General features: G+C 37.0%; 1 protein-coding gene across 6 annotated transcripts in view; it reads right to left on the reverse strand.

Moving 5' to 3' along the window:
* LOC104357209 (ephrin type-A receptor 6) overlaps positions 1 to 20,482 on the reverse strand; it is a 508,448-nt gene that overhangs the window by 129,211 nt on the left and 358,755 nt on the right. For 3 of the 6 annotated variants that reach the window (XM_042788827.1, XM_042788825.1, XM_042788828.1), the window contains 2 exons: positions 8,763 to 8,810; positions 8,176 to 8,338 (listed from right to left, as the gene is read on the reverse strand). In XM_042788827.1, the coding sequence (XP_042644761.1) occupies positions 8,176 to 8,338; positions 8,763 to 8,810 (211 nt within the window). Of the gene's footprint in view, positions 1 to 8,175; positions 8,339 to 8,762; positions 8,811 to 14,413; positions 14,478 to 20,482 lie in introns of those variants that run through there. The other 3 variants (XM_042788830.1, XM_042788826.1, XM_042788829.1) reach the window with 2 other exon arrangements.

The following is a 20,482-nucleotide window of genomic DNA, read 5'->3' on the forward strand; positions in this document are numbered from 1 at the left end:
AGAGGACAAACTGCAGCCCTCTTTCCCTCTTTTTTTTTTTTTTTTTTAATAGGAGAAGAAGGTGTGCAAAATATTTAATTCATCAGGAGAACAGCAAACCACCAGCTCAGATAAATTATCTGTGGTTTTCTTCAACAGCCATTCATTGCCAAGGAGACAATTCAGGGCCTTTTTTCATGACAATTAAAGGTGCAAATGTAGGGACTGATTCCATGGTCCAAAGAAACACTCTGCAGCTATTGAGATGAAGAAAATCATGTGCCCTGGATCTTTTCTGCTGAATGGAGCTGCTATTTCTTGGTGTTTTAGATAAAACAGAATGTAATCCATCAGTTTAATAACACACATTTTACACCAGGAACCAGAGTCAAATTCATGAAGGGGAGAATTTCTACACTGACTTAGTCCTTTCCACCTTTATGCAATAAGATTTTTAGCTGAGAATGTACGTCCTTTAAAAGTGATCATTCTGTTTCTCTTGTCTGTATTTTACTGTGTCGGCAGAGGTGCCAGAGTCCAATACATTAGGACTTTTTTTTTCAAGTAGCCAAATCGCTATAAGGGGCTTTCAAGTCTGAAACTTCCTGATGACCTTAATTTACTTGTCAGATAAAAATGTCAAATGACAGACAAGTATAATTGGAAAATGTGGATTTGTTAAAAACTGTCAGATAGGCAGGTAAGGCAAAATGATGGAAATACTTTTTTTTGCTTGAAGTGATCCTTCTAGAAATCAATAAAGGCACAGTGCAGTGAACAACACATATATAAGCACATGTGCATGCGCATACACAGACTACTCACACGCAGGTAAAAGGTTACATAAAACACTATCTAGGCAGTGAAAAGATAGTAATCAGGGAAACTCAATAATTATCATTTTTGCATAATTTTGCCATTCTAAATTAAATTCAGCATGTCTCAATCTCTCTGTTTTTTTTCTCATTTCTCCAGCTTTTTATTAAGGTAAAGTTCAAGTAGTAAATAAGAGCTTTAACATGCATAGTTTCTGTTGTGCATGTTCTTGAATCTTTTTTGTTATTTCCTGCTTTTTCTTCTTTCTTTTTTTTCCCCTTCATCGGCTGTAAATATTGGTATATGACCCTATGTTTCTCCTCAGGACTATTCTTGATTATGCAAGACAGAAAAACTCAATTTAAAAATCTGTTAGGATAGGTTGCAAAGCCAAGCAGGTTCCTGAAACCTTATTTCATCTTTTTGTGTGTACGTATAAGAGTGCTGCATCTAATCATAGAAGTACATAGCATTTTTTCCAGAATCTCATTTATTAGACAACATGGCCAGCATTCACATAGCTAAAATAATTATTTTGTTGTCTCTATGCTGTCCAGTGCATGGTCTAATATCTGCTAACTATGCACCACACAAAACTATCCAGTGCAGGGATCATTAACAGGTCTGTGATCACAGGGCTGAATGTGTCTGTATGGGGCCACACTCCATTCAATAGTTAAAGTTGATAGCCAAGGAGGTGAGGAAGTGCTGGTGCAACTGGAACATGTAAACTACTATCAGTGCTAAGACTCCTAAGGGAGATTAGTACCTACCTAACTGGGCTGGCTGTTTTGTCTGGTAGTATGTTTCATTTTCTCTGCCTGTCTGCTCAGTAAGTTAATTTCGACAAAAATAAACTTTAAAAAATGAGTAGCATAAGACAAAGAAAAGGGAGGATTTTTTACATATCCCGGCAGATGATTAAATAGTATACAATGACATTTGGGTGTCAAAACTCTTCAAACACATTGTAGCTGCAACTAATGTGATTAGTCAAAGTGATGATTTGATTTTAGAATTGCATTATGTATCATACATGTACCCAGAAGTGTATTTTCCAAATAAAGTCTTTCCTCCCATTACTCTTCATGCTTAACTCAGGTTATACCTGAAATTACGTTTAAAGTGTCTAATTGTATTGTTCCAGCTTCCTTGCTTAATGCCACACCAAGAAATCCCTTTTGCATCCATCCTGGTGCCAGTACTGTCCCCACCATCTAGTCTTTATATCCACACCCTGTCTCAGCTCCTCTCTGGGTTCTTCACACAAATGTGTGGAGGAGGAGTGGCACTTTCCCTCCTCTCTGGGCTAAAGGGAAATATCCCAAGGCTTCTTCACTTCTTTACTGGGCAGACAGGAAGAAATGGTGCAGATGCTTTGGTCATGGTTCAAGAGGATGAAAGATAGAAGAACCTTCCAGCTTTGTTCTCCTTTCTTTTCTATGAGCAAATTTCTCCCCAAATCTTTTAAAAGGTTGTGTATTTGGTATAAAAGGGCTGGAAGCCCTAATGACAGCTCACTTCTGTCACTTAGCTACATCCTTTAGTTATTTCAATTTGACATCTATCAGGCAGCAGACCTTCCAGCAGACTGAAAGATAAAAAAGTGACAGAGAGACAGCTAGACAGATAATAGTGAATAGCTGTAAGATAGAGAACGGTGGACGGTGAGAACTGGAGCTCTAATAGACAGGAACTGGCTGTCAGATGGATTTACAAGGCATCGTACACAACAGAGCTTAAGAAAAGTAAGAAAGAAAAATATAAAGTCCAATTAGGGTAACCTTTACATTTTCACAAGTGCTGTACTTTCTGTGCTCCGGTGAGCTGATGGGCTCCAATCTAAGGGGGAACGTGGGAAAGGGAGGAAGCAATGAAAAGGCAATCTTGAAAAGGACTTTTAAAAGGGAAAAATAATATCATCACTAGCATAAGAATATAAAACTTTTTGGTATGTGTTTGCTTGAACAGCATTCTTTCAAGTGCTGTCCCTATCATCAGCTTTCTGACCAGTGGATGAATGGAAAGCCTGTGCAAGCAGTTTGAGATCTGAGCAAGGATGTTGCTCTTGTTTAGGAAATGCAGAGGAAAAGTAAAGTCTCTGGGGCTTCTGGGTACATACAGTAGAGAAATCAGATAGACCAAAGTAAAATTTGAAGAACAAATGGCTGATAATATAAAACAGTAAGGAAATACTTCAAGATTAAAATGAGACATTCTAAGGTATTCAATGCTGACTGCTATTGAATGAATGTAGTACTGTGCAGACATGGGAAGAGACCCAGCAAGACAGTTTCTAATATAAGATATGTGCCTTCTCATTTGTTTGTTTCAACCAGAAATTTAATTTACTATTGACAAAACATCAAACACTCTAACAAAAAAATTCTTCATTTTGCATTGGTAATTTAATGTGTTTCTAAAAATCCTAGGGATGGCTTCTCTGTCGTGGCATGAAACAGAGCATGTACTTGAAACAGTATTGGATTGCTATCAGAATCAATGATCTGAGACCCCTCTCTTGAGCTTTGAAGTTCTGGAAAGAATGGAGCTCAAGGTCTAAATGACATCTGGTGGCAAATCCAAAGTAGCACGATTTGAAGCTGAAAAGTTAAAGATAGATTTCATGGCTGTGGGAAGAGACAGAAGAATGTGAGAATTCAGCAGATCTGATAATACATGAAAATCACCATCTGTGACTATAGTAAAAAAAATTAAAGTTATTGTTTCATTAAGATCAGGGTTTCAACCCAATTAACTTTCCACAGTCCTCAAATTTATAAAATAACTAATCAGGTATTTTATTAGCATTTCTGATTTTTTTTTTCATTGCTAATATGATTTATTTGAAGCATACAAAAGTTTAGATTGCTTCTGGATTAATAATCAACAAGTTCTTACATTTATCACTGTTCATCCCAAGCACTAGTCCACACTACACACGTTAGTTTGCCCCTTAGGTCCTGTCTGGAACAAACCAACTAGCTGCCTTTCAGATTTTTTTTTCATAATGATGAGAAGGCTGACATGGAAAATACTCTCAGTTTTAGAACAAGCTGTGCACAAGAGAGCTGCAGCATGAAAACACTGCACTGGCCAACAACTGTAAATTGTTCAGCACTTTACAAGTTCCTTTAGGCACAAGAGCCTCTGACATGATGCAGTAAAAAAACCATTCCTCCAGAAAAAAAGAATGTTTTGAATCATTAACTAAAAAAACAAAACCATTCAACCAAACAAAAAAAAATTTCCGTAAACAGCTAGTTAGAAGAGAGAGCTAAAAAAAAAAAAAAAAAAAAAAAAAAAAAAAAAAAAAAGAGAGAGAGAGAAAACAGTTAGAAATTAAAGCATGTTTGCCCTGGGACAAAGGATTATTTATTCTCAGAATACATTCTATTCTAGGAAGGACCAGAGATTTTTTGTGGTGACTCAGATAGTTGGTACTCTTGATACATAAAACCAGGAACTACAAGTGAGGGTATGCCTTAATTTATAGCCACAGCAGTGGTACACACGTGTGTGCTGGAGTGTATGAAACCCTCTCAGCTTTGCTAGAAGTGTTTTGCCTGTAAGGTGCTGAAACAGAGAGACTGAATAAAATGGTAATAAGGAACACAGTCAAAAGCTGTAGTTACTATGCTTTGCAAAGGTATTACATTTCCTAGCAGCAGGCTCCTAACGTTGGAATAAATGCCTGACAGCATCCATTCATCCATCCCTGCTTACTGGAAGAGAATTTTTCTGACTTTTCTAGGTAATTCCATTTTGTTTCACAAAGAAAGTACAAATTTTACTCTTTTACATGTCCCATTTATTAGCATCTGCAGCAGGGAGAAGAGTTCAACAACATGATCTGCAAGCAGTGGTTGCCTCAGTCTGCTGATCAGTAAGTGAGGGTGCTTTCCAAAAACCAGATGAGCATTGCACCATTAACTAACTTTTTTTGTTACTGCTACAGAGTTGGTCTTCTTTCTGACTCATGCACCACCATTAATAATTATACCAAAAATGTCTTAGCGTTCCTAGTAACGATGTATCTAGTTTTATCCTACGTAACTGAAGTGGCATGGGTAGAGTTTCAACTAGTAAACTGGAGAAGACATGACAGCACTGTCCTGCCAAGGACAGTATGTTTTAGAACATTGATTACACGTCTCACAGCTGATAAACCATTACTTTTTTACAACTTGTCTACCACTTTAGAAAAAAAATCCTAATTTTGGGTTGTTCACTTTACCACTATTTATTAACAAATTATGTCAATATTCAAGCAGGGTAAATGGAATAACCTTGGACGTTCATCCGAAACTGCTCCTGGAATTCTTCCCTAGATGCTAAGACTATAACATGTACAATCGGTAGAGAGATGAAGGATGTTTAGAAGCTAATGACAACTGAGAAGGATTTCTATCAAACACATGACTTGAACTATTTTTGTCATTTTTATGAGATTGTTGGTTGATAAATTTTCTGTTGACAACACAGATTTTTAAAAGACTCTATTCTTCCCAGCCTTCTCACAAAAACATTAATTCTATATAAAATCTGTATAGCTCACATTAAATTAATTAAAATCAGGCTTACTGAATGACCACAAGAAGTAATTGCAAATGTGGAATTTTCATCAAGTAACTTGTTTCTAAAGGGTAGGGATGGAGGGACCAGCAATAGTCTGACTCGGTCTAATATTATTTGGTATTTTTCAGAATAATTGAGATGAATATGTATTAAAAAATCAGAAAATTTTCATCCGAGCTGCATACTGTCAGAGTAGTAAATGATGAAGATAGGTTCCTACACAGCTTAACATGGATTGGTTTTTAAGATAGATGCATGCCAGCCAAGGTGAATAAACATTTCTGTTTACTGATTTAACTATGCAGCCCAAGTCTCAACACAACCCTCCCCAACCGCTCCATCTAAATGTAGGTCAGTATCTTGGAATACAATGTTACTGACAACGATGCTGCTATGTTCTAGTTATTCAGCTGTGTAGTTCAGGCAGCAAGTGCTTAGACCTCTTAGTAAAGGAAAACTGAATTACAAGGAGGTAAGCAGTGTTAGGTCTGTTTATGTCATCATAAACAGATTTAGTTTTCCAGTTTAATTCAGTATCAGGTTCAGCTCTGATGTTTTAGTTCAAAAAGGATGTTAAAATTTTGGAGAGCTACAAAATGATCCAATATTTGGAAAAGCTGGTGTTACTTTTAGAGAGAGAGCATTTATGTCACTTGTGGGAAAGAAAAGAATTCTTAAAAACAAACCCCATAGGTTTAGATGAGGAATAGATTTCTGATTGTATTTGGCTTTTTAATTTGGTAGAAAAGGGTCATAAGGTACAAGCTAAATAAAAAAATTCAGGCTAGAAATAAGGTGCAAATTTTTAATTATAAGGCTTAAGCACTGGCACTGGCACTATCTACCCATAAATATGGGGAGCTCCCCATTACTGGAAGACTTTAAATCAAGACTATTTGTATATGGTAGATGTTACATTTCAATCTATTGTCATTAGCTATCTGGAAAAGTTACAATGTTACAGACATTTGGCCTGTGTTATGAAAGATGTACAAATGAATGATCATAATCATCTGATACTGTCTTAAAGTTTAGAATAGGCCAATTTTCAAAATACTACTGTGAGGAAGTAAGATCTCTGGAAAGTAACAAGGCATCATTTGACTGGTCACTGAGTACTGCTTCAACTTGAACTAAGTAGTATTTACCAGCAGGCATGTACTTTGCTTTTTTTTTTTTTTTTTTTTTTTTTTTTTCCATTTGAAATCTAAAGCAGTGCTGCATAAATATTTGAATAAGACCACAGTTCTTTGAACTACCCTTTTAATTAAACGGAAGACTTTATCTAGTTCCAGGTACCATTTCAAACAACAGAAGAATTTCTCTCGACCTCCATCTCAACTGATCATAAACAAAACCTCTTCTGTCTGCATTTCCTTTCAATCACATGATTTATAACAAATCAAATACTTTTAGTCAGGCACAAGCTTAAGCAATAAATGTTGGTAAACTGCAAATATATAATGTATATTTATGTTTCACTATCAGGACCCACACTGAGAACTTAGAAGTAATGAAAGTAATAAATGTTCAAGAGTGTTGTGAGCTGTAGCTCCTCAATGCAGCCCAAGAGCCAGTTGCATTAGTGCAACCAAGAAGGAAATGTGGGGATGGGAAGGAGTGGGTGGAATCTCACTCCCAGGAGATGTTTCTATCATCAGTGCCAATGAGAGAAATGTCACTGGAACCACAGACTTCCTGATTTTGATGGGTAAGCTGCATTTTCACAAACATGACATAGGCTCATACAGGTTTAAGTACCATTTACTTTTGATAAGAGTTATGCCCCTGAGTGCCCAAAGCCTAGTATTTATTGCATCAGAAGATGCAGACAGCATCTACTGGAATTCTTCAAAGCACCCAAGTGCTCCTATTCAAACCAGCTGGCTTAAGTACCCCCAAAATTTTAAAGAGTCCAATTAGGCATTAAGCACTTGGAAATCTATCCCTAAAGCATTTTTGAAATAGAAGTTAAGAAGCAATGAAAACAGAACACAAACCCATGTGTGCTCTTGAAAACACTTACACAGTTCTGAATCTGTACTTTAGCTTAAGCAACTTGAATTCTAAAACACTAATGGAAAACATGGTATAGATAATTGGTTAATTAAAGTAATTTAATTAATGAGTGTTTTAGTGTTGTATCTACTACACTAATTTTATCTCAAATGCTTGTAAATACCGTGTTTGTAGTTTCTTTGAACATGGAGGGCAATACATGACTTAAATATAAAATTGATCAGAGCATGAATATCATACATAGCATCAAGCCTTTTTGCATATTCTGTGGGAATATGTAGGCTCTTTGGTTCTTACTGGCAAATTTAGTAGGCTTGGTTGATGGAAATGCATATAAAAGTTTTGTGTTTTTTTTATTTATAGAATCGGGAAGCACTAACAACTACAGAGAAAAGACTTCCATCACTGTGTTCTGGGAGCTTGCATGAAGCTGCTGGACTTATGTAAAGCCTGACCAAGGGTATTTCTAGATGTCAAAAGAAAGGCCTTCTTTGAGCAAAGGATGGATCACAGAATATCTGAAGTTGGAAGGGACCCATAAGGAAATTTTGCAGAAGAAAACATTCCTTCAGCTGCAGTGTTGGGCTAAAATTTCCATTTGTTGTTATAAATCCAGAAATATGAGTCTGAGTCTTACTTGTTCTTTATCATATATCAGTGGTCATTTTGTGATAAGCAAATGGTATGGATTCAGCCATTCAAATTCCCAGTGTCTCACTGTTTTAGAACTAGATGCTACTTCTACTGTATTTGATTTTTTTTTTTTCCTTCAGTGAAACTTACTTTCATCTCCAGTTTCAAATTCAAACTTCTGGCTATAGCCGCTGTATCCTGCTGCCGTCCTGACTCTGATATGAAATATATACTTGGTGGCTGGCTTGAGACCTGTGATGATAACACTTGGAGCCTTGGACCTTGTGGAGGAATAGCTGAGCTGCTCATGCTCCTGAGGGACAAAAGAGGGGAGAAATGGTATCAAGTTGAGTTGTACAAACGTTGCAAAAATGATATAGCAGAACTGGAGCTCCATATTCTTCTCATGAATGTAAAATGTGTTTATAATAAGAGGTGCAGGTATGGATTTCTATACTTTGATTTTGTACTGTAGTCATAATATATGATATGGCCTTCACTTAGATTTCAATTTTTTGTCTTTAATCTTGTATATAAGCACATCACATCTCTGTGACTTGGGTTAGTAGTTACACTGCAGTCAAAACAATATGGAATTAGTACAGGACTACATTCACAGAAAATGGCAGCTAGAATGGTAGCTCATTATTTTTGCACAATGGACAAACTAGCAGGTCAGTAAATACTAGTAAGCTGTAAAGTAAAGATGTGGGAGTATTCAAATGCCCGCTACTCACTTCTACCCGCAGGTAGTGCCAAAATGCCGGCGCTATCCGTGGGTAGACCTGTGGGTAAAAGAAAATAAAAATTAACTTTTTCTTTAAAGTCTGTAAACTTCTAGCATGGTTCAACTGCTTCACTGCTGTTGAACTTAGTTTCTCTTTCCATGTAGTCATACATGAAATTCTCTTTCACATTCTATAAGGAGAAACATGCTCCGCAGAAGTCCCCTGTTAATCTCCTTGAAATTGATCCTGGGCATCTGCTGAGAATTCCTGACTCTTGCAGAGATCACTGAGAATTATTGTGTGCAGAGGTCAGTAAGAATTACCACTGCAGACCAGCTGCTGTAGAATGGAGACCAGTCACATTGATTGCTGTGCAAAAACTAAGTGCTGCTTTGCTAGACAGGTCACTGATGACACTTTTACATGAGGGGATGACTTAGAAGAAAAGAGTTTATTCCCTGTCATTAGTTACTGCCACTTGATAAATCAGTAATCTCTAATATGGTGCCTTGAGGCTAGCTTTACTTTGTTGCAGCAGGATTTGTCTCCAAACTGACATATGAGCGGAAATGTCCTTGGCATATGCTTAACAATACAACTGTGATACCCACAGGGCACCATATGCATTTATTATACCATGTAGTAATATTAGAGTATGTATAAGTTATTCAAAGGGTGCTTGCAGCCTGTTAAGAGGGAAACAATCTGGTTCACAGATGAGATACAACCAGAAGGAAAGGTTTCCGTTAGATTCTGTTGGCCTCTTAATCTCTTCTGATCAACATATATATTTTTTATATAAAACAGTCTTATATAGAACATGCTGAGTCAACTTCAGTCATGATGTAACACAGTCACAGTCGCATAGGGCAGCAGGTATATAAGTATTATCCCAGTAGGCATCAAGGAGATGGCTAAGAAAAGCAAATTAAAAAACAAACACACAAAATTAACTTAATGATTATGTTAAATGAAGGAGAAAGAAGGCAACAATGACCAATATCTAAGATAATTGCATTTAATGCTCACTTCAAACATTGGAAATAAATTGAGAAACTACAGTAGGAGGAAGTGTTGATTTGTTTTACAGTCTATTACCAAATTTCGAAACAGCAAGAAGCATCTATTTAAATTGAAATAGTAAAGACACAGTGTACATGTAATCTTGTGGATGGAGACTATGATTAATATACCATCTAGCAATTTCTATAAGTATCAGATTTCTCCCAATTACTTGAAATGTTATAACTTCACTTTGACCAAGTTAGTGGATGTTAGATATACTTTTTTAAAAAGAAATTTCAGAAAATATCTATTTTCTTCTGACAGAAGGCCAACTGGTTAAAGTGATAGATTTTTTTTTTTTTTTAATCACTCTTGCTTCAACTTGAAAAATAACATGTATGTGAGTTAATATTCAGATTTGTAAGGAAATAGAGAACTCCTACACATGCAGAGGAGTTTTCCTACTACTTTATGGACATTTCACAAACATTCCATGTGTCATAAATAGCTCATTTCTATTCTATAGCGTTGTTATATGTGCAACTTCCAGGGACTTCCATGCAGAGAGGGGTCATATATCTTAACATGTAACTTGGCCAGGGTATGCAAACTTGGAAAACACAAGACCTGAATTTATTTCATAATGAAGCTGTTGACTAAAGTGTGTACATTTCTGTCCAAAGAGACCAAGTCTTTCAACACAAGCTAGTGACCGGATCAAAATCAAACTAAGAATTAGGAAAATAAAGAAACCGCCTGATTTTCTACTATCCTAAGACCACACTGAATCATAGGTATGGCCCAATGTTTATGATCTTGCCTGTTAAATGCAGTATCAGTACAAGATTCTGTTTCTGCTCTTCAGTCCACGTAAAGACATGATATCCAGTGAAGGAAAGATTCTGGATATGTTCATTAAAGGTTTTGTAAACAGTAAATGCTTGTTTTAGCCAGATATTCATATGCTTCATTTTAAAGTTTTAGTGAGTACTATGTGCTCCTTCTGTCATGGGCCAGACATAGTTGGGCAGAGACTTTACAGTCTGGAATGGATCCAATGATAAGATTTACTCCCTGAAGTCTGCAGAACAAGGCCAGTGGCAGCAAAAAAATTAGGAATGACTTCTGAAAAAAACAGTCTGAGTAATATATGTTCTGTTATATGTGTTATTACAGACTAACAACTGCTTGTGTAAAGCACAGCATTTGGTATATAGCGGCTCCCTGACCAGGGATGTGGACAGTCAGTTATCAAGTATAAGTTATGATTTGTAGCTGGTCAAAGGTAATGAGTGTGACAAGGACTGTGACGGTAACATTTAATCAACAAAATGGGTCCCTTCGTCCACGTGGGCAAACTGTGGCTAACAGCAACTTCCTGAGGGGCAACCATCTCTGTCTGTCCCCTCTGGGTAGTAGAAGGCATTCTGGTCACCTCCAAGTGTTGTCTGCCTTGCTGCCCCCTCACCATGTGCCTGGGGCTGCCTGCAGGAGACCCTGAGGGGTCCCATCTCTGTGCCCTCCCATCTTCTTTCTTCTTTCCTTTCTGAAAATCTTACATCATCCATCACACAGTCCAAAAAAAAAGATGTCTAGAAGTACACAATCATAAAAGCAATACTGCTGTCATATGAGAAAGGGGGTAGGATTTGTTATTGCAAGTGAAACAGGGAAAAGGGAACCTGTCACCTTGGTGTGTCTGAGAAGAAAAACTTCAGAAGCCTCTAGCTGAGAAAGGTGCTCAAACTCGAGACAAAATGATTAATAGCTGGAAACCTCACATTGTTTTATGTGTATGTTTCACACAAATAAATCAATCTTTTTGGACTGGATTCATCCATAATACAATTCTCCAAAGAGTGGATGCTTTGCCATTACTCCCTTCTCAAGACAATGACAAGATCGGCATCTGACCTGAAAAGCCAGAGCTTTCCAGAGAGAGATGCAATTTGAGGTTGAGGGGGGTGACTCAAGACTGGCTACTCCTTCTGCCATGATCTTTCCCAGGAAGGCTAAAGACTGTCTCAAAATAAAACAATACAAATTTATTCAGCAGAGGAGTATTGGATACTTTGTCTTATTCTTGCTACAGATAACATGCACTTACTTTTGCATGGATTCTGCATTCAAAAAGTGTATTTTAAACTGCAGGAGTTAGATGTACTTTCTGGATGTTAGTGTCTGCTTTTACCAGTTGCTGATTTTATGTTGTGGCAAAATTTAGACACCTATTATCCCTCCTGCCATGCACCCTATTTTTCATAGAAAGGAAGCATGGTTTTGTGGGCTAGAAGGAGCCACAGTATGTTTTGAGATAGATCACTGACCTGGACAGTGATGGGACCAGGATCAATGGGAAATGTCAGGGACTACACCTGTTCTGTATTTATTGATAACTACAGAGGACTGCTACAAAATCTGCAAATAAAAGTTTCACTGGTATTGCTGTATTTCCTATTTCATGTAAGCAGTAAGTGAACTGTTGGCTCAGAGTTCACATAAAAGAAGTACAAGAAATGCTCTGATCCTTCACATTAGTATCTGAGCAGCATTTGTAATCTTAAAATGGCATAGGACTCCCAGGAAGCAGTTCTGAGAACACAGAGGCTGATGTTCTCAGAACTGTTTATGTTCTCAGACCATACGTTTAACATAAGTTAAAGGAGTCTATCTAATATAACTACAAGTCAGAATCTGATATGAGGAAATCCAGAAGACCTCTTCTATAGCCTACTGCAAATTTATCTTGGTGAAAGTCTGTAATTAAAACATAAATATAATCCAAATGACAAGTGATACCAATGTTATTACACAATGAAATACAAAGCCTATGACTAGCTATCCAAGTTAATCATATTATGAACTTTGAAAATGCTATCTCTGTTTCTAAGGAAATTGTATCTTTCATATTGTTCGTGTGATTCTTGTCAGTTGATTCAGTTCTGATTATAAGACAGTATTCATAAATTCGTGACATGGTCTATGCATGAACATGAACACCTTTCAAAATCAAACTTTTTCCTGCAGCCACCTCTGCATGAGTATCTGAATATGAATCTATCCTAATTTTATATCTGACTCTATAGTCAAGACATTTTTTTCATATCTAAAGAAATAAACTGAGGAAGTTACAGTGGTGCTAATGGTCTAAGACTAGAGAAACTGATTTAATGGAGTAGCAGGATCAGAGTATAAAAAATAATGAAAAGCTCTCTTCTTTTGTAATGTACCAAAACAGCTGGATCTGTCCCGTCAACACATGCTGTAATGAAACATTTCTACTGTATGACATCATCAGTTTAAATTATAGTTCTTCACTGCCTGAAAGTAGCTACCGTATTAGCGAATATCATATTCATTCAATATCCAGATGTTATATTATCATGATGTGTATTACCATTTTTTTCACGTGCTCAAAAGAAAGGGGATTCCTTCTGATGACCTTAACACTTGCAAACAGATAAATCTCCACATACCACACCTATTTTTAGGTGCACTCTAATTTTATCCCCACCTTACTTCAGAGGGCAACAGCACAGAAATTAGGACTTTGTGTACATATATGAAATAAAATATTGATAAAGACTAACCAAAATGTGATGACCTTTTATCAGTTTAGACTCATACTGCAATCAAAGAGTTTATGTTCTGATGTCATGGCTGAGAAAAAGTATAAATAACTAAAAATGTTTAGTGAAAAAAAAAAAAAGTAATGGTAATAAAAGCTGAAATGCAGAATTTTTCTTATAGCGCTCAAATAACCTTTAAAAGATTAACTTTACCAGTAAAGCACTGATAAAAATCTGGGCACTTTCAGGCATACAAGATTTGTCACTGTTAATATTTGAGTGGGAGGGAGAAACATGGCTCTAATCAAAATAGTATCAGTCTTTATTTTAGCTATTGAGAAATATAACCAAATATAATTTTCTATCATTTAGAATATTTAATGGGAGCTCCAGGAATTACCACTCTCTTGCAATTTACTCTGTGTCTAGCTTATTTTACGAATGACAATCAAGGTATTCAGTTCATTGCACCCCATGCATAACTGAAGAGCCTTCTTAAACTGACACCGGGGAATGGGTTTTCAAAGGCTTCTGACAGCTGAAAACATACTTACTGTGTACCTACCACTTCCCAGTGTATGTGTGTGGAAAGAATCCAGGGAGATGGTAACTGAACGTACTATCAGCTGCTTGCAAATACATTTTCAAGTTTATATCCATTGTCCTCAATATGAAAATTCTGTACTTAAGCCATATAATCCTGCTTAGCCTTTTCAGGGCACTATCACTTAACAGAAAGAAATACTAATAAAGATTCAATCTCTATACCACAGGGACCAGGTCCTTCTCCTGTGCACTAAAGCACAATGTCAAAGCTGAATAAGTACCACATTAAAGTAAAGAAGATTTGGAGTTCCATGATTCAGACATCATCAATGTTTAAATAAAAGCACCAGTAATAAAAAAGAATCTTTTATGAGACCATTTGGTCACATTTTTCCTCTCTCCTGGATACATTAGTTTGAAGGATATACACAATGTGACCTACAAAGGAAGCATCATTATTTTAAAGGAATGACCACAATTCTGGAAGGTAGGAATTTTTATTAATCACAGCTCTAGTCCATCATCAAATGCAATCTCCAACCTCTTCTTTGTTTCTCATGGAACCAGCTATGATGGCACTTAATTACCTCCAGAGTCACCTGAACTTTAATAATGAGATACACATTAGAATAAACCAGTAGGTATTTACTAGTTATAGTCAATATGTGATTAATGAGTTCAAGCAGAATCTATTAAAGACAAATAACAGCTAACTGGAGTTTGTACATACTGTTTGTGGTTTCCAAGAAAAACAGCCCCCACAGCTCTAATTTATGGAAATTGCCTGATTTATATTGCCTATATTCCTCTCACAACTAATTTGTCCCCAATAATTCTCAAAAAATATTTTCTTTCTTTGCAATAAAATATTTCCATAATATGATTTCTGAAATCCTACTGCCCCATGTCATATCTTGCTTCTCATCTTACAAAGAACGATGTAGATGAGAATTACACTGAAATCAGTAAAATTAACTACACCTGGAAAACTCAAAGTCTATCTCTGAAAGCTTCTTTATATTTACTAATTTTGTGCATGACATTCTCTTAGAAGATTATTTTGACCTACAGTATATCTGTTAACATGAATGAGAGCAGTAATATTTGGAAGATATTAGAGAAAAGACTCATAGGTTCAAAAATGTTCTTCTAACATTAATTACTATCTGATTACAATATGATCAATAGGATTAGTTAAATTCTCATTGCTTTACAGAATGATAAGAAAAATTTCAATAATAGAAATAACAAAGATATCATTCATATTCTTAGAAAAACGCTTCCTAAAAATCTTGTACATTTGGTTTCCAGCTGACCAATTTACTTTAAATAAATTTAGAAAAGTGATTCCAAAAATCTGAGGACCAATCTGAACTAAGATGAAAACTCTGACAGGAAAAGGTAGGGCCATAGTGAAAATTGCCAATGGATCTAATATTTGCTTCAGAGAAGAAACCTGCAGCATTTTAAGGCATCAGACACTTCAAGTTGTAATCTTCTCCTCTTCTTTCTCGACTTCCCTTGCTATTAATCTGAGATGTAACAGTTTGGGGAGCTGAAATACTAAAGTGTGCTTTACCCGTTTGACCTTTCAATATTTTATATTTTGATTGCCTGTCAGTCAGGTCATCACTTTCTCCATGCATAAAGTGAAGCTCTTAACAAGAAAAGGGGAAGAACAGATAACCAATCATAAAGAAAATACGGAGAGGTCAAAACCTGGCTAAACCTCATTTTAATTGGATTATATACTTGGGAAGGCAGAAATGAGTTGATATGACATGAACCATGAAAAAGAGAAAATTCAGTGAGGGCAGAGTGACTCTAAAACAGTGTTAACATTTTTGCCAGCACAACAAGGTGAGAGGTAGGTAGAGCAAAAGCTGTGTGGTTAACATGGCAGGCCAAACGGGAATACCATGTGTGAAAGCAGCAGATAGGACACTGCTGATCATACTGACAAGGAGATTAAATTGAAAGGAATAAAAAAAGGTCCGTGCCTTAAGTTGGTGATGGAACAAGGTGCAATTCAGAATATAATAAAGGGAGCTGGGGAACATGAATTATCAGATAAGCACAGATATTAAACTCCATCTTTCTAGCAGTTATGAGCTATTCTGATAACATTTGTTTGCTAATTAAAAATATTTACCAGTATCCTGCACCGGTATATCCAGGAGTCCGTCTAACTTCAGCATACAAAAATGTCAGCATCTCCAAGTTGTTCCTGAAGATTTTTCTTATTTTTTCACTCATTTTAATTTTCTTTTCCCCTGTACTGTCTTTTCCAGTTGGGAAGAAGCAAGGAGCTACTGCAAGCATGAACTAGCTTACTAATGGTAAAAATCAACTCAAGCAGTATTCAGAACTTTTGCTGTCATATTTGGACAGTAAAACACAGTTTCTTCTGAGATACCTAACACTAAGGAGCACTTCATAATGAGATAATAACCCTGCTGACAAATACAGCTCAAGAGGAAACAGATGCAGTCCTGCAAAATATGAAGTTTGGAAGCCTTCTGTGACTTTTTTTGTTGTGAAACAAGCTCAGAGAACTATGTCCATGCAGCCAGTGGGCTAATTCCCAAGTCATTTATTTGGTATTTGAGCTTCATAGATAAAATTTCAGAATCAGGTCCTATATATGGATGGCACTGAAGACTTGAGACTCCACAGAAGCAGTACAGGTTCCTTCTCACCATGATCACCTTTAACACTCCCCCAGAGTCCAGCAATCTGCAGATTAGTGGGTTTCTGAATTAACTAAATTTGCTTCACTATGCTTTACAGTTCATGGATTTTTTTCCCATAAATTTACTTAATTATTTTTTTAAAGCAATTTTGCTTATGGCTTCCAAAACATCCCTAGGCAACAAGTTTAATTACAAATTGTTTTTAAAAAATACTGGATTTGTTTGTTTGTTTGTTCGAAATCTGCTTCTTGATTATTTTACTGAATATACTCTAGTTCCTTGCCTATAAGAAATAGTGAATAATCATGAATATCAGTGATTTGTTCAGTCAAACTCAACATATCTCTCTATATCATAGGAACGGTACTTCTAGTTACAGATGGGAAGTAGGTCACTGGATAATGAAATTTTAAAATTGAAAATGCCAGACCCTGGAGGACAGATAATAAAAAGAGACAACTCATGTGATGTAAAAAAACTGCAGTGTAAAAAGCCGCAGTCCAAATACGTGAAGGTCTCTAACTTGCTGAGGCATATGGCAGGCAATCTTTTCACACCTAACATTATTAGCATTGGTAAAATCACAGCTGTACACACAAAACTGCTCCATTCCTTCAAAGCAGAACCCAAAATCGTGCTTCCCCTATTTCACATTGAAGTGTGAAGACATTTTTAATGTAAGGAAGCATCTTACAACTGAAATTAAATTTCAGTACAAGAGCAACGATTCAATTTTTCAGAAGACTTCTGCAATGATGGTGACTTGCCACAATACAATGCAGCCAATGCTGTGTTCTGACAAAAAAAAAAAACCCTGTAACATGTTTTCAAAGCTGCAAAATTCACGTGAACCTACCAATCCTAAAAATGTAGTATAACACTGAGTCAGCTACACAAATCTCAGCTCTAATGGTGCTGATGACAAAACCGGCCTAATTTACCTAATTTCAGAATCCCTAAAACATCCACAGGTAGTTAAATTCAGGATTTTGATTAGGGCTCCTGTTCTGTGCTGCACGTTCCGTCAGGTTTGTAACACTTTGATGGAAAATTTTAACTGCTGTGTGTAATGTATGCATTAGTACAAACACCCTTGTGGAAACTACATACTTTATTAAAAATCTCTTCAGGCAACAAGCCCTTCCAACTCCTTTTAAAAATGTGTTTCAGGCTTTCAGGATGTTAGGACAGGTAGACTGACTAGGTTGATTTTAAGAGTGATTTGAGCCTAGGTTGAATATGCTACATAAATACCTTTTATTCTTAAATGAACAGACTAATGTATACTTTCCTGTTTTCATTCGCCACTGAGTATTTCCTACCTGGCAAATACGGAAAAGATCCTTACTGCTATACAACAGCTTGGAAACAAGCCATACTTAAAGCAAAACTATTCATAGTTTTTTACTTGGTTCATAGTTATATATAAGAGAGCTATTAACTGTGGTTCAGTGGTATGAATAAGGCTATTCCTTTTTTTTAAGTAAGCAAAATCCTACTTTTATAGACAGAATTGATTCAGATCTACATGAATGTTATATGGTAACGAGTCTTTCACATGCTAACTGTGTATACAGTTCTTCGGGACAATTATTTTTCAATGAAAATCAGGGCTTATAAATATAATGTTGACAATATTAATATAAATTTTAACACCACCCAGCAAGAAACAATTTAAAAGGAAGAACTTTGGCTCTAAAATACAAAGCCTGACACTAACCAGTTTGACTTTAATCACTCCAATACAAATAATGAATGGGAGTCAAGAGCAAACCTACTGATCCATATATAGGGACAATCCTTTGAGATTCTGTACCATTTTTCATTATACAATCATCTTCAAATATAAATATATCAATAGCTATTGAAAAGTCATGGAACTGTCACATTCTTTGTGTATTTGTGAGCATGTGTGTGCAACTTTTTGTGTCTCAGTGCAGGCAGACAGTAAACATCTATCTTGTAAGGTTAACTCAAAAGGACTGAATTAATCTCTGGCATCATGATTATATTGCAGATCCTGGCACTACTCAACAATAAATAGAGCATATTATTTAAATTTATGTTTTCTTCAAACACCTGAGTAAGTTAATGGAGGAGGATAAAGCAAAAATGGAAATCTTTTTCCAATTAGTTTAATGTGAATTTCTAAGGACAAAGTAAAATATCTAACAAGTAAACTCAAACTGTTTAACTAGTAAACTAAAATTTGAAAGATGGACCACTCAGTGGATAAGGAATTGGCTGGATGGTCACACTCAAAGGTCAACAACTCAATGGCCAAGAGGAGAGCAGTGACGAGTGGTGTTTCTCAGGGGTTGGTATTGGGACTGGCAGAGTTTAACATCTTTGTTGGTGACATGGACAGTGGGACTGAGCGCACCCTCAGCCAGTTTGCTGATGACACCAAGCTGTGTGGTGCAGTCAACACACTGGAGAGCAGGGATGCCATCCAGAGGGACCTGGACAGGCTGGAGAGGTGGGTCTGTGCAAACCTCATGAAGTTCAACAAGGCCAAGTGCAAGGTCCTGCACATGGGTCAGAGCAATCCCAAACACAAACACAGACTGGGTGATGAATGGATTGACAGCAGCTCCAAGGAGAAGGACCTGGGGGTGTTAGTGGATGGAAAACTGAATACAAGACAGCATTGTGTGCTTGCAGCCCCAAAAACCAACTCTATCCTGGGCTGCATCAAGAGGAGAGTGGCTAGCAGGTCGAGGGAGGGGATTCTCCCCCTCTACTCCACTTTTGTGAGACCCCACCTGGAGTCCTGTGTCCTGCTGTGGGGCCCCCAACATAAGAAGGACGTGGACTTGCTCAAGTGGGTCCAGAGGAGGCCACGAAGATGCTCAGGGGGCTGGAGCACCTCCCCTGTGAGGCCAGGCTGAGAGAGTTGGGGCTGTTCAGCCTGGAGAAGAGAAGGCTCCAGGGAGACCTTACAGCGGCCTGCCAGTGCCTAAAGGGGGCTGCAGGGAAGGTGGGGAGGGACTCTTTGTCAGGGGGTGTAGTGATAGGGCAAGGGGCAATGGTTTTAAACTGACAGAGGGCAGATTTAGATTAGATATAAGGAGAAAATTCTTCCCTGTGAGGGTGGTGAGACACTGGCAGAGGTTTCCCCGAGAAGCTGTGGCTGCCCCCTCCCTGGAAGGGTTCAAGGCCAGGCTGGACGGGGCTTGGAGCAACCTGGGCTGGGGGAAGGTGTCCCTGCCCGGGGCAGGGGGGTTAGGACTAGATGGTCTTTAAGATCCCTTCCAATCCCAACCATTCTATAACTCTAAAATGCTGATTTTACACTTTCAAAACTGTCAAAGCAAATTTTGTTCCTGTTTTTGTGCCCATTTCTAATTTAACTATCTTCAGTGGAAATAATATTTTTGGAGCAGGTAGAAACAAACAAAAAAAGTCTGAAAAAATGTTAAAGAAGTTTACAGACAGGTGACAATACTTTTTTAAAAATGAAGAGCTGTCTCAGTCACTAAAGAACTGCCATTTTGTTAATATAATACTCTAGTACTTCTGGCAGTTTATGAAAGAAAACAAGATAGTCTGTGCAAGGTCAATGCAAATACAAGATGCATCAACCTGGTGGAGTTCCTGCAGCAACATAAATGTGTTTATGAGCAGCAGGTGAATTCCTGCAAAAGACTCTAAAGCTATTAACAGCTCGGTAAGGAGTACATAATAATAGGTTGTTAACTCAGCCTCCCTGACAAGAACATCAAGAAAGGGCATTTTGAAACTATTAATACTAATATATTTAAAAAAAAAAGGAAAAGAGAATTTTTACATTATGTTTCTTTAATTCAACAAAATAAACATTAATGATTTGATTAGGCTACAAAACTAGCAAAACTACATGGGAGTTACCCTTTCTATGAATTCAAGTTGGCTAATGAAATCACGTATTTAAATG

The sequence above is a fragment of the Tyto alba genome, unplaced genomic scaffold (genome assembly GCF_018691265.1).
Source record: "Tyto alba isolate M040663 unplaced genomic scaffold, T.alba_DEE_v4.0 Super-Scaffold_14, whole genome shotgun sequence".
Lineage (NCBI taxonomy): Eukaryota > Metazoa > Chordata > Aves > Strigiformes > Tytonidae > Tyto > Tyto alba.